General features: G+C 35.5%; 1 protein-coding gene and 1 long non-coding RNA gene across 2 annotated transcripts; both read left to right on the plus strand.

Annotated features, from left to right (window-relative positions):
- The first annotated feature begins 345 nt into the window (after nucleotides 1-345).
- LOC127623949 (trace amine-associated receptor 4-like) lies at nucleotides 346-10,496 on the plus strand. The gene is made up of 4 exons (XM_052098525.1): nucleotides 346-473; nucleotides 4,226-5,237; nucleotides 9,651-9,672; nucleotides 10,486-10,496. Exons 1-4 carry the CDS (start codon nucleotides 346-348, stop codon nucleotides 10,494-10,496), a joined length of 1,173 nt encoding a protein of 390 aa, XP_051954485.1.
- Nucleotides 10,497-10,767: 271 nt separating this feature from the next.
- On the plus strand, nucleotides 10,768-12,815 carry LOC127624278 (uncharacterized). The gene is made up of 4 exons (XR_007968141.1): nucleotides 10,768-10,812; nucleotides 10,906-12,118; nucleotides 12,249-12,337; nucleotides 12,634-12,815. It is a non-coding gene; the product is annotated as an uncharacterized LOC127624278 (long non-coding RNA).
- Nucleotides 12,816-15,715: the final 2,900 nt, after the last annotated feature.

Genomic DNA, 15,715 nt, shown 5'->3' on the forward strand with positions numbered 1-15,715 from the left:
TTATCACCATGGGGACTGCATCATAGTAAGGTATCACAATCAGAAAAAATAACCAGTTAAACTGAACTAGTGTACATGTCACTGCCATGCTAATAACACCAGCATGCAGTTCCCATGCGGGTCTAGTGGTTTGGTGTTGGCCTAACTGGTGGACCTGTGAAGCCATTCTTTTCACCAGCAAAACTTAGCTGGTGAAGCTGGTTGACCTGAGTGATGATTCTGATGAAGTTGGTTGAGCTAGTTTAAAAGCCTGGTGAGGATACCAGCACCCAAAACACAACATAAGCTGGTGTCCAGCAATGCTGGTCTTTTCAGCTGGGTGGTAGAAGATAATCATGTGTTTAAATGGTTCTCTCAGCTGGAGTCATGCAGCTAAGTAAATGGGCTCTGAAGAGTCTGTTTAATGAGGCCTTGTCTAGAGCCACAACTGCATGTGCACTTCTTACAGAAGCGTTGGCCAAACACCTGATCTGGTAAAGTATTTCTAAACAGAATAGAAATACCTGTTTAATCAACAAGTATATAATGTTTATGTCTTCTGTCAACAATTTTTTAAGTCAAAATTGAGTTTTTAGTGATGATGCTAAAGTACAAAACAAAGCTTTGAACCATGCAAAATGCTGGTCAATTACAAGAACCTATACCTAAATAATGGATCCTTGTGCTGAATTATATAGAAATATAATATGTTAAGAGATATCAAATGTAAATGTTATTTTAGGACATGGAAATAATTCCAGAATATTTGTTTTTGGAAATAAGATTATTTTTTTTGCAAATAAGTCACAAATATCTCATGCATTTTAAGTGACTAAGGATTTTACAAATTGAACTATACAAAGCATAAAGAGTCATGCAGTAAGCTAAAGACAAGTAATAATGGTTATCCAAGTTTTGATGTGAGATTTGATAGCCAAACAGTCTGGGACCTGCTAAATAACAAATCAATAACTGGATGAGTGTCTGGCTACAATGGGAATTGATCACCTTTGAGAGTCACTCTGTCATTAAAAGTGAGAAATGATAATAAGTCTCCTAGGTGCTGTTGTATTTGTATGCTAAACACAAACATTGCATCATAACTCTCATGAATGAGTGGCTTTGGTTGAAGCATTAAACAGCACAGATTAAACCATGTGATTAATTCCAAAATATTCAGTTTTAATTCATAAAGGGTTTATAACTTTCTGTGTATTCTGTTTAGAGAAGTTACAGTGAAAGGAAAACTAAAATATTTAACAATACACACAATTGTTTGTATGTATTGTAAAGGCCTATGGGCAGTTGACATGACAGGTCAAGCGGTGAGATGCTCAATCTAAAACTATTTTAACAATCTTTTGTAATTCCTGTAGTTTTATTATGCATGTATTTTTTTTCCCAATAAGTGTATATTAATTAGAAGACAGCTATTTGCAGTTTGGAAAACAGGTGGTAACACTGGTGGTGCCATTTCAGTGACCTGCACATTAGTGATTAAAAATGTTGAAAACCCTATTTCATTCAGTCCTTAGAACTTTAATTCAGTTTAAATCTCTGGATTAGACCCAAAAAGTGTCACTTTGATTTTTTTGTATACACATAGGCTATAATACAGTCCTATTTTAACATGGCATTTCAACTTCTCAAACATTGTTAATGGAATACAGTGGCCCCTGAGTGCTTCGCGGGAGCGTAAGGACTTCTTTAAAGGAATATTCTGGGATCGATATAAGTTAAGCACGATGGACAGCATTTGTGTTCTTCCTTTACTTTAAATAAAAGCAAAAATCGAGGTTACGGTGAGGCACTGTATTGAAGTGAATGTGGCAATTATTTGGAGGGTTTAAAAGCAGAAATTTGATAGAAGCCTTTACATTTATTCTTCTGTTAAAACTCATGTATAATTTGAGCTATAAAGTCGTTTAAATTATATTCCTTATTTTTGGGTTTGTTGACATTGCATTGTCATGGCAACAAAGTTGTAAAATTGGCAACAACTTTTCACAGAAAAGTTTTGTAAGTGATTTTATCAAACTAAAATCATGTTTACATACATATTGTTTATGACTTGTGGCAACATTTTTGAAACAGTGAGTATTTTAACTTTCAAAAATTGGCCCCAAATTCACTTCCATTGTAAGTGCCTCACTGTAAACCCAGATTTGTGCTTTTTTTAAAGAAAAGGAGGGGGTAAGTAAAAATAACTTTTTGTGGAAATCAAAATTATACCACAAATGCTGTCAATATAGCTTAGCTTGTATAAAACCCGGAATATTATTTTAAGGACTTTATCAAAATACACATGATGGGTGCCTCTCAATCGGAAGGCTGCAGCCTCATTCGGCTAGTTGGGCTGCCACGTAATCAAGCATCATCAAAGGCCATCTCAATTGTAAGGACACTTGGAAGGCAGCATCGTTTTGCAGCCTTTGTTTGCCACATTTTGGAGGATGCATCGGGTGTATCCTTCGTGGCCTTCAATCACCCACAAGCCTTTGCACATGTCCCAAATTAGGGGGAAAACGAGTTGTGTGACCGCGCAGGCGGAAACCTCTATAACGCAGCATACTTTTTCTCTTCAAGTTTAATTTGCATTTGCAGTTATGTCAATATGTAGAAAATATAAATAAATGCAAGTAGTTTAGAAAATACAACAAATTAGAAGATACAAAGCACCAAAAATGAATAATTAAAAAATTAGCTTTGTGAATAACAAATTTTGCTCAAATAATTTAGAATAAATTCGGAAGGATTTCGGGGTGGCTGTGGCTCAGGTGGTAGAGCGGGTTGGCCACTAATCGCAGGGTTGGTGGTTCGATTCATGGCCTACATGACTCCACATGCTGAAGTGTCCTTGGGCAAGACACTGAACCCCAAGTTGCTCTCAATGGCAGGCTAGCGCCTGGCGTGGCAGCTCTGCTGTCATTTGGCGTGTGTGTGTGTGTGTGTGTGTGTGTGTGTGTGTGTGTGTGTGTGTGTGTGTGTGTGTGTGTGTGTGTGTGTGTGTGTGTGTGTGAATGGTTCAAAGCATATGGTTTGGCTGAATGCTGAGGAGTGTAGCCTACAGTTTCAGAAGGACTGGTGTGGGAAGGACACAGCCTAACTAGGCTGCAGCCTTCCATTTTAGAAGCACCCAATGTAATTTTTGCTTGATATCAATGTGACTATAGTTAAGAGAGATCATGGGCCTCCAAAAACCATCATCAATTTCCAAAGAGAAGCATCTACAATTAGGCCCATAACATTTAGAAAGGATTACAATGTAATTCCACGAGTTAACATGCACATTTTGCAGTCCAATTTAAACACAGATATAATCAAATATAGCCTTTGGACTATGAGGTAGCCAGTATTTTAAACTTCTCCTGTCTGCCTAGAAGCGATTTGAACAGACTGGTTACCTTGTCAATAAGCTTAGCCTATATCAATGATCGGTGCATAATCAAGTATTTGCTCTCTTTTTTTTTTTGCTAAAATGGTGCGCACATGACCCACTTTGGAGTTCTTTTCAGCGTAGCCATGGCAATAAAATTTGCATCTCGCAAATCCTGAAAGCATATGTTGCAGATTGCACATGTACACCTCTGAGATGTCTTTTCACGATCATTGTCTAGAAGGCATCACAATCTAATTAACATCTGATAAATATCTTAAAAAAATCATATTTACAAACATTTTAAATCTTTAATGTCTCAAAGATATCTGCTGAATGTCTTGTTGACATCTGAGTCTGATAGATGTATTGCAGATGAGCAAACAACGCAAAAGATATGTCTTCCAAGTGTAAACACACACATCAAATTGACATCTGAGTGATGTACATGTGCTATCAGGGGTGAACTATCCAAAGAGTCTTTAAAAAGCTAAATGAACCCTTTACAGAAATGAGAAAAAATACATTGAAAAATAAAAGTAAAATAAATAAAATGACATTTTTAGAAGGCTATTTGATATTAGTAATTTTCGAGAGTAGTGTTGCATGCCACCTGGGGGCCACAGTTTGAGAACCACTGTTTTAACATATTCAGATATGTTTATGAGAGTCAGGGTGTTACCCGTTTTGAAACGTGAGTATATATATACACATCAGACTGAGCTGTACATTTATGCCCATGTAGTTTCTTTGAATGGGCATGTACTGTATCGTTTTCTCTTTATATTTTGTACTCTATCAGACTGTGGTTGATTTTTCCTTCAGAGTTTTTTCAATACTTGTGCAAACAGGCAATATTGTTTTTTATAGTGCAGCCCAATCAGCATCTCGGGCAGACGTGATGACTTCAAATGAGACAGACATTTATGTTGAGAATATACTTCTCTGCTATCCACTTCTACCGGACTCCTGTGCCAGAGCGAATCGGCTTACTGTAATTAAATTGGCAATGTACACTGTCATGCTGTTCATGATCATCTCCACAGTTTTTGGGAACCTGCTGGTCATCATCTCCATCTCGCACTTCAAACAGCTGCAGTCTCCAACTCATCTCATCGTTCGCTCTCTGGCTGCCAGTGACTGTCTGCTGGGCTCTTTGGTCATGCCCTACAGCATGGTGCGATCTGTGGAAGGGTGCTGGTTTTTGGGAGATGTTGTTTGCAAAGTTCATTCTAGTTTGGATATGACTTTCAGCATCTCTTCTTTAATACATCTGAGTTTAATATCTATTGATAGGTACTGGGCCATCTGTGACCCTTTAAGGTACAAAATGAGGGTGACAAACAACACTGTGACTGTTTTTACTACCTTCACGTGGCTGTTTTCCTTTTTGTACAGCTTTTCTATTGTGTTTTCAGGCGTTAATGCAATCGGTCTAGAATTGCTCATTCTGCAGATTTATTGTGTCGGAAATTGTGTTCTGTTTTTTAACAAACAGTGGGGTCTCGTTTGCTCACTTCTCACGTTCTTCTTTCCAGGGACTATTATGAGCTCTTTGTATATGAAAATATTTCATGTTGCAAGAAAACATTCAAAGGTTATGTCTGAAAGAGTGACTGTGGGAGCTACAGGGGAAATTAAAAGTCAAAGCTCTGTGCAGAGAGAGAGAAAAGCAGCTAAGACTCTGGCCATCATTATGGGTGTGTTTTTTCTCTGCTGGCTGCCCTTTTTTACTGCCACTGCTATTGATCCTTTCCTCAACTTTGTGATTCCAGGTGATGTTTATGATGCTTTGGTGTGGTTTGGGTACTTTAACTCGACTTGTAACCCTTTGATCTATGGTTTTTTTTATCCTCGCTTTCAGAAGGCCTTTAAGATTCTCATATCCACTTATATCTGTGGCTTCGATTACAACTTAACACTTGAATGAATGTATTTTTTCACCTTTATACCCGGCAACATTTTATATATTTTTAAATGAATTAAAACGCTACTCTATATATATATATATATATGTGAATAAACATTTACACCTGATACTGTTTATTAAACATTGAATTTGTACTACCATTGTAAAAAATGTTTGATCTAGGATGCATTTCCATCTGAGGATTTCCATAAACAGCATAATCACTTGCATGTTAGACATATTTACATGGATGTCTCAAAACTTTTTGAACCAGTACAAAACTTAAATATAGAAAATGGGTATAAAAACATAAATAAATACATTAATTAATTAATACAGAGGGCTCTTTTGCTTCAAATATTTAAACTAACATACAACTGGGTTTTTGGATCTTTATTTAGTGCTTTGTATAGCCTTTGTTAATAAAGTTGCATCTCATTTTGAGAAATGTTGTATATGATTTTATTCCAAGGCAAGGACATTCTGACCATGCATTTGTTATGGTTACTCATCCTCAAAATACAGCAGCACACATATAAACAAAAACTAAGAAATTAACACACAGTAATCACATGAACGTATTTGTCTAATTATCAATGGATGTTGTTATTAATAACTTTAGTAGGCTACTGTGGTCCCTGTATTTACCATCATGAATCTATAATATTCTTTTTCACCTGTTTGTGAAGAACCCAAATAAGTTCAGCGAGGTTTGGTGGTGTTCTTTCCATGATGGAACATTCATAATAACATAAGTATCTCTATATTTAGAATCGACATTTGAAAAAGACTTTCTACTGTATATTCATTTTACAAATGGCAAGAAATCTTTGTCTCCATCTGTTGGAACATTATTGAAAATACAATTGTAAAAGTCTCAGTTGGATTGGAAAATCAATGGTTTAACCTGTCTCATGGCTCTGTCTGTAGTGGCTTTTGTAGGCATGGTAGTATTTATATGTCCACATTATGATTACAACAATAAGGCACTTGGTTTTTGTCCTCCTACTGGGCCAGAAAAAAAAAAAACCTTATATATATATATTTTAAGGCAATTGGCAGGACAGGACAGGAATAATTAGGGTTAAGGGAAAGTCATAGGTTGTTATAAGTTAAGGTTGGGACAAGGCAGATATTAAATGGGTAAAGACATCATGTAGTTCTTATATTTGTTACAGATTACCCCAAAAAGTTGCACAAATGAATGAATCCAGATACTGGAATAGGTTGTAACAATGGAACTCAATTAATTCAACATTAGTTCTTAATTTCGGCTTTATAACTACATACAATTTCTTAGAATTATTGATACAGTATTTATAGTAGACAGATGTTGCTACTTTGTTACACCTTCAAGAGTTGTGAATAAAATCACAAAATCAAAGTCATGTTAAAATAATCACAGTCTTGTTTATTTGATGATGCCTTGTTGCACTCTCACCTACCTGTTGAGTACAAATACCAGAAGCTTGTGACTCATTTTAGAAGAACTGGAATAGTACTTACTTCAGTCAGGACAACGTCTGTCAAATTAATACTTGATTGAATACATGAATGAATACTTTAATTCACTTGTAGACAATTAAAGCATCTGTTGCTGCTGGGAGTATGGTTCTGTTTTGGGCAAACTCTTCACCCATCCATGCAGCTGGCCATGAATGGACAGAACAGGGAGTGTAGCGAATACTACCACAATATGAACACATATTCAATATATTCAACATTTTGTTGACTGTGAAGCTCAACATTGGACAAAAGTTGTTCAATGGACCAACATGTTTTGAGTGAAGTGTTATGGATTTATTGCTGTCATTCTGATTTCTTGTAAACCACTCCCAGGCAAAGAACAGACACATTCAAATAAGTAATTGAAGCTTATTTTCTAATAACCCTAGTGGTACTGCCTTTAATTCTGATAAAGAGTCCCAATGCTGTTATACTAAAGGCACTGCCTCTTTTCCACCACCGGGCCAAACGGTTCTTGATGTAACACTGTATTGTTCCAGCCAAATTTTCTTATTCTATGTGTGATTATTGACAACATCCTAGTGGCATTGTCTTTAAGACTAACCAAGAGCCTCTTTCAATAATGAGGTCATTTCAGGCATCAAATCACATTAACATTTTTGGGTTTTATTCCGATAAAAAATGCCATAGTAGATTCTTTAAAAATTTGTAACATTATAACCTATATTTGTGAACATTGTGATGAAGTTATTTCTAATGCAACACCACTGACCCAAGTTGCCTGCAGTAAACAGAATAATGCAGCTTGAGTTATCATTTATGAAAGAGAGTCAATTTATGGCATTTCAATAGCAAAGTCCTTTCAAAATTTAGATTTCATAGACAACTTTTCAGCACACTTTGGATGTATATGAATTGCATGTGTGGAATTTGACCACATTTGGTGCACATGCTAGGATTGGGTATGTCAATTTAGAATAAATTATATCTCATTTAACGAGTTATAGCCTAGAGTGTTTTCCAAATAAGTGTAATACATGTTATATGTGAAAATATGATAATTCTATTGTTTTAAACTACATTTTTCAAGGACAACAGGTTACAGAAAAGCCCACGTTGTCATTAGAGCCACAACTTACCTCAACGTGCTACCTTAAGTTGGAGCTTCAATTTTAATCTTGAAATATCAGCTTTGTCTTGGTGTTAAATGAAACACAGCTGTGTGAACATCCACTGTAGTAAAAGTCCCATTCAGAAATCTCTCAATAAATTATGCATTAATTAAAATTGAACCCAGTAATGTAACAGCATGAATGCTGCCCATTGAAACAAAGTAAATGTAAAAAATGTTCATTAGAAATTGACTTGAGTGAGAGTAAAAAGTACCCACTTTTAAACCTACTCTAAAAGTAATTTCCCCCAAAAAAGTTACTCAAGTAAATGTACTTTACTACCCACTTCTGCATAAAATGCTGTGAATGATATAAGCATGTATTAAGGTGATGTATGCTGAAGCATATAGGTAGGCTAATGCTCTGTTTGTGTTTTCATTTAACATTAGCCTCTACCGTATTTCTTTCCTGTATTTCATCTATATATACAAACCCCATTGAAGGCTCTTTTTTTTTTTTTGTTCCCGTTTGTTTTTTGACAGCCGTCAGAACAGGGCCGGTTCTACACATTTGGAGGCCCTAGGCAAAATGTATGTTGGAGGCCCCCCGCCATGCCCTCCTCCCCTCCACCTTTCAGAATTCACGAGTTCACACTTACATCAAATTAAATAGAGTAAAGATTATGCGTATTTGGCATGCTGTCCAGGGGAGGGCTCCAGGCTCTGATTTTTGGCCAGATTTACACAGTATTGCATTGGATTGCATTTTGGATTGTGTTGTTTACATCCAATAAGAGATTATTAAAAATCAAAATGAGGAGATGGGGGTGGTGGAGGGATGCTGATAAACTGTCAATGAACAGAGGTAAGTCTGCAGTATATATACCTCTTATCTCGTTGATTATCTGAATGTGCTCCTCCCGAACTTTGTTAATAAAACATCATTTAATAAAAAAGACTTGAAAACAAATATGATTCCTAACCATTTTATTTATACAAAACCTGTTATCAGTATTTTTATATTTTTACTTAAATGTGCATATTAATGTAACTTTAATTAAAGTAAACAAAAAAAAAATCATCTGAAAAGTCATCTTTTTTTTTTTTTTTTAGCAATCAGGAAGTTTTTTGCAGTAATTTGTTCAGTAATTTATTTATGGTAACACACTAACCCACTATTTGGGATAATGAACAGTTTTGTTTTTGATAGACTAAATATAGTCATATTAGGTATGTATTGTAGAGAAATACCTTATGATACACAAATCAGCTGCTAGTGGAAGTGAAAAGACAAGTTAATTTCGTCAACTGTAATTGTGTGCTTATTCATATGCTTAAGATTGCATACTTATTTTCAATAAATATTGCAACAGTATTTATGATTGGAAAACGAAAAAAATGAAGTCTATTATGGTCTATAGTCTATTATGATAGACTAGAGCAGTTAATGTAGGCTAAACATCTGCGTATTAGAAGATATACAGATGGTTTTAAAACATAATAAACAATGCTTTAGTATAGTGCGTTTGCTCTTTGACTGACAAACTTGACTTTTTCTGTAGTATTTTGCGAGTCAGCTCCTGACTAGGGCTGGAAATCGATTCTAAAAGAATCGATTCCTTGATTCAGAGGCGTTAGGAATCAAGATTCTATTCCACAGGTTGTAATCGATTCCATCGAGGAGAATCGACTCCTTTGTAAGATTCAGTTCAACAGTTAATCATGAATTCGCCTCCATCTCTCCAACTGTGACTGGAATTCCGATTCATTTCTGCGAATCAGACTCTTTCGGACGGTTCATTTAGAACGTATTTCTTTTTTCTAACAAAAGTCTGCATTGTAGCCACATACGCTCGGATTCAAAGTGTCAGAAGCGAATTCAGTCCATCAGCGGTGCTCGCGCTCTTTTGAACTGGAAATAACCGTCAAATGATCTATCTCAAAATGACGCTGATCGTTAGAATCAGTTTATTTTTTACAATAAATTACAATCACTCAAAAATAGATGATACCTGAATCACGAGCTGCACTTTCTTTGCGTGCCTGCTTAGCCTTACGCTTAGCAGCCCCTGAAGGATGAGTTCGTTTCGGCGCCATCAGATAAATTTGCAGAAAAGTTGGATTTTATTCATCTACAATCTCTTCATTCATAATTTCAGAGGTTGGGAGTGACTCGCATGTAAACGGTGATATTAATTGGTTTAACTATAGGTGAATGACAATTGTTATATCCAATGGACAAACAGCATAGTATTTTGCTGCTCTTGATTGGTGGATAAGCATGTGTATGTTTTGGAGGCCCTGCCTCCAAGGCCGAGGCCCTAGGCAACTGCCTAGTTCGCCTATAGGTAGCGCCGGCCCTGCGTCAGAATAAAAACCCCCAAATATATTTTTGTATCCTGTGGTGCTTATTCTCAACCCCACCGCCATATTTACATTTATAGAAAACATTAAACTACTTCAGAATGATATCGGAAGGTATTGCACCTTACTAAACAGGAAAACGAAATCTTGCAGTGTTCCTTGAAACAACTAGTTTTCCTGTAAGTATAAGAGCAATACTAGACTGACAAGCATGGTGCAGCTGTAATTAATCAGGAATGTGGACAGACCTGATGACAGGCACCCCACCCTGTTGCTTAGCAGACTTTTAAAGGCACCAAGAATACAGAATGTACAACAGACTTTAGCCATTTGTCAAAATGTACAGCAAACTGAGAACTTCTAGAACTTCATTAAAAGAAGTCAATGAGAGATTCAAAGTACAAATACTTCAAAAACTGTTTATGGATTATTATTAAATCATGTTCATGGAATGCATCACTTATTGAGTAATACAACTGTAATAAGTTTCAGTTTCTCTATTAAAGCACCTCCCTTGCACAACCCAGAACAAAATGATTGGTTCAGAGATTCTATAAATCAGAGAGAGTTCAAGGTGTTTTTAGGAGCTTAGAAATATCTTCAAAGGTATGGCTTTATATTTTAAATCCTATCCAAAACTATTTTTAGAAGAATTTGTTTACTTCTAATTAATTAAGCTAATTTGTTCTGTTTTTATAGATATTTAAAGTGGACTATGGGTAATTTTATGAGTAGACAATCAATTATGAGAGATAATTTTAATTTAGAAGATTATTTTTCTGTATTATTCAATGAGAGTATGTTTAAAAGTGCTGTCAACATATTTAATCAAAATGTTGGTCCAATATCGATTAAAAATGGACAGTTTACTTTACTTAAAAACGTCATATTGGCTCAGCATCATCCGTGTCTTATTGTAATTTGGTGTGATGATGTTCAAAAATGGACAGTTAGGGGTCTTGGTTTTTATTTGTCATCAGATTTAGTAATAACTGCAAACCATGTTTTAAAAAATCTTCATAATTGTAGAATATTTGTATTTCTTCCACATCAAAATTCGTATGTGATGTGTTTAGCTGAATGTCAACAGAATTATCAAAATTATGATTTGGCTACAATTAAATTGCAAGGCAGTGTTGATACAGAACAAAGTATCAAATTACTAATTGATACAGATTCTTTTGAAAATGAAAATGAACACCTACACTTTTTCGTAATACAGCCACCATTCTTACAAAAAAAGCAATGTAAAATTAAGGAACCCCTATATCCAGATTTAAAGAAAAATATGCTTGAAAATGAATTTTTAATTTCTGAAGTGGGTAGACCTGGAGACAGTGGAAGCCCTGTTTATTCAAGTTCTGGTAAATGTGTTGGGATATACTTTGGAGAATTCACCTCCACATGTGGAAATATCAAATATGGCCGGGTATCAAAACTACTCAAATAAGTTCTAATGTTAGATTTGTTACTTTTGATTTCTTAATTAAACATTCACATCACACATCAACAATCTGCCATGGAAAGAAACTAAATTGATTCTCAAGGTATTTTAATGCTTAAAATGTATTTTTCTTAATCACACCAACATCTTTTGTTGCATATATTTTCCCTTTTTATTTGCGTGATCTAATTTAATTTGAACTTGTGTGAAAATATTGCGTGAAAATAAAATAAAAACATAAAAATATAATAAGAACAATAAAAATGTGTGTTTCTCTAACAAAAACAACAAATAATAGTATTGAAAATATATATTCATTCTTAATTCCCCACCCCTCACCCCCGGGTTAAGCCGCTTGGTGTGATTAATGACAATGTTTGAGTTCTCATAGCGATTGTGCACTTGTGAAATTACCCATAGTCCAGCAGCTTCCCGAAGAGAGATGTGTCTCACCCAAAACAACACCGTGTAAGTCTATCTTTAAAATATTGGTGCACACACACTTTTGGTAAAATCGTAAATCTTGAAACATGTTTTTTAATAATAGTATAAAGTAGGATAAATGATGTAGTGGTCATATTCCAAATGTTTCTTACAGGTGTCCGTGTTGGTCTGGAGCGGGTATCTTGGAAAAAGATGTTGCATGTGTGGTTTTGAAAGCTTTGGTAATGCAAAAACATTTTCAAGGTAATAATTCTGACGTAAACGGTTTAAAAAAAATCTATATTATAATAGAAATAGAAAACATAATGTATATATTAGCATATTAGATAAGCACAATGCAAATAAATAGAACATTGTCGTAGCAAATAAAAACCTAAATCTTACCAAAATGTCTCAAATACTGTATAGATGCAGAAAGAGACGTTTGTAGCAAAGTTACTTGGGTATATATACATTAGAAACTTTGTAAAGATTAATTAACTACTAATTTTGATTGTATTTTGTTAGAAATAACTCTTTCTTTCTTTCCTTCCTTCCAGGAACATAACATCCCTCTCAACAAGTAAACTGAACAAACCAACTAAAAACCACCACCACCGCCACCACCAGACTGAATACATGACTATGGGTCAAGCCACAATCATTTGATCTCTCTCCGTATAATATAAAAAATGTATGTTCTTTTGAAAACATTGTTTTTGATTAAAGAACAATACACATATATCCTTGTAGTTATTTCTCACTATTGAGTACTGCTGTTCTAAAAAGTATACAATTGACCATTCTGGAAAGGATGAACTCAATATGAGAGTTTGTGGCATTTAGTCCATGCTTAATAGCTTTGAGGTGATCTAAATGTAGTCCTAAATGTTGAGAACTTTATTCCATGCAGTGTGCTTTGTTGGATAATGCACATTTTGGTAAATGTAGTGTTTAGTTTCATTTCATTCATATTGTTATTTAGGTATTTATACAATTTATAACAATTGAATCCACCCAACATCATCTTTTGTTAAAATGTCCTAAAAGGAATAGGCTGAAGCTTATTATGCGTACCCTTTTTACCTCTCTAATTTTATATTCGCTCTCTAAATATTCACATTTGCATTCACAAATCATAAGAAGGAAAAACAAATAAAATATAAAAGAAAAAATAAGAGCAAGATGGCAAAATTACATTTATAAATGTAACTTATAATTATAAAAATGTATAATTGCACGCGTTAACTGCTTAATTTCTATATGTATACATTACACAAATACATTTATACAAACATATATACATTGTATATCTATCAACCCATCTTTCATGCAATTTAAACATTGTCATAAATTTTTAAACTGTTTTACACAGTGTAAAGCAGTCAATGTAAAGGAGGAGGCGAGAACCGGCTTGATAACATAAATAATATTTTAATGAATAACTTAAGACACAAACACACATGACGGACATGTCCGTAAACTATCTCTCTCTCGCCGCACTACACTCTGTCATCGGCCTTTATCCTTCTCGGAGGCTCCCCGGCACCGCCCTCCGCCCTGCCACATTCCTCCCTCGTTCTCACAGGCTGGGGAGCCTCGGGCCTGGCGTACATCCCACCCCCCCCCCCTTTCCCTTGGGGAGGGTGTGCTTTAAGCCTAGTCTGCCGGCAGGTCATCCCCATCTACCTGGACGAGGGAGTGGACAAGTGGAGGGAAACAGAATTAATTAAGATGGGGGGGTACTTCCTGTAACAGTGTAGTCCCCCCACAAAAAAACACGAAAATTTAAATGTGAGGGAAAAGGCCAACGCAGAGCGGCAGTGAGAGAGAGAGAGAGAGAGAGGAGAGAGAGATGAAAAAAAAACAAAAACCTACTCGCCGGTTCTCCGATACACCGTCTCATGGTCCTCGATCACTTCTCCACCCTCTCAGGCGGACCGGAGTCAGACTCACGACCCCCAGTGGTCAGAACGCCCCTCCGCGTTCTCGGCGACTCGTGGGCACACTCCTCCGCCCCTGGCAGCGGCCCTACCGCTCAAGGCGGTCACGACCCAGCCCCACCCTCCGCCCTGCCACACACAGTTTTAATTCATTTTAGCTTGTTCCACAAATCAACTCCTTTTATTGTAATATATCTATTTTCCAACTCAATCCGAACTCTGAAATATCCAGTACATATTCTGTTCAAATTCTAACCCTCTCTGGGGTAAATTTTTCAGCAATAAATGCTTGTGAGCTTAAACACAATTTGAACAATATTGACATCCACTAGATTTTACATTTCAATATTGGTCGTTTTACCAGAGGTGGGGGACTTGAGTAACATGACTTGACTCCAGTCGCAAATTTAAGGACATGTGACTTGCTTGACTAAATGAAGAAAGTGACTTGACTTGACTTTGACTTGAGAACCAGTGTCTGGAGACTTGAATTGAACTGCATGACTTGAAATTATTATTATTTTCAATAACTTATTATAAACACTAATGAAATGTGCTTAAAAAAATTGCGACATCAATTAATTTATAGGCAAAAATGGAAATAAATTCTTTCATTATCATTTCATTATCAAGAAAGATTAATATGTAAAATAACTGATCAAATGTTTGAGGGTAGTCAGTAAATTAAAATAATTCGCGATTAATCTCATGTTTTGTAGCGCGATGAGATTGAAATTACCCGACATTGCCGCTTTCTAAACCTTCTCAACAGTCAACAATATACCATAACCATTTGTTGGCATTATAAAAACATAACAGGCAGATTTGCAGTCACAAAAACATGATTAGTATAAAATATACAGAATGATTTGTGATGAAATCTAAGTGCTTTCATAGTGATTATGACTTCTGAAGACTTTAACTAAAGGTCTTGAATGCAAAACATTTATGACTATTTTATATAAATGTTTCTCTGAAGGGAACTGACTGTCTTCAGAAAAGTTTCAGTGGCATTTTCTTTTCATCTTACCTCCATATAATGCCTAGTACAGTATTGTTTATAAGCGCAGGGCTGCTGTGTAAACAGGCGTTACCAGGGTAACAGCTTTATTTCTGCTGCATAAGCGCCACCTACTGTCAGAGATAGAATTTGCATTTTCATTCAGCCCGTCTGCCGTTTTTATTAGATCAATGTGAAAATCTGACCGCATTTTACACCGCATACACGCAGTGTTATACATTTTAACCAGTTAATTCTATAATTCTAAACAATTCGGATAATAAGATATCTAGAAGTATTCACAGTATTTTTAAGGGTCCACAATAAAAATTCTGTGCATGTTCATTAATGCAATTTACTAATATATATATTAGTGTGTGTGTGTGTGTGTGTGCGTGCATTTTATAACACATTACTGTTTTGCAATTCATATAAAAAATGAATGTAAAGATATGTGATGAAGATAAGTTAATCTTTTCAGAGCAAAAATAAATATTTATTTCAAAAATGAACCTCTATTTATTTTAGTACTGTGGGTTGACTTGAATTGACTTGCTTGATTTGTCTGCCTGTATATGAGACTTGACTCGAGACTTGATGGTTAAAACTTGAGACTTGCTTGTTGACTTGAACATGTGTGAAAATTGCTCCCACCTCTGAGTTTTACAAATAGATGATTTGATTGTCCTGAATAATTAC

The sequence above is a fragment of the Xyrauchen texanus genome, chromosome 30 (assembly GCF_025860055.1).
Source record: "Xyrauchen texanus isolate HMW12.3.18 chromosome 30, RBS_HiC_50CHRs, whole genome shotgun sequence".
Taxonomy (NCBI): Eukaryota; Metazoa; Chordata; class Actinopteri; order Cypriniformes; family Catostomidae; genus Xyrauchen; species Xyrauchen texanus.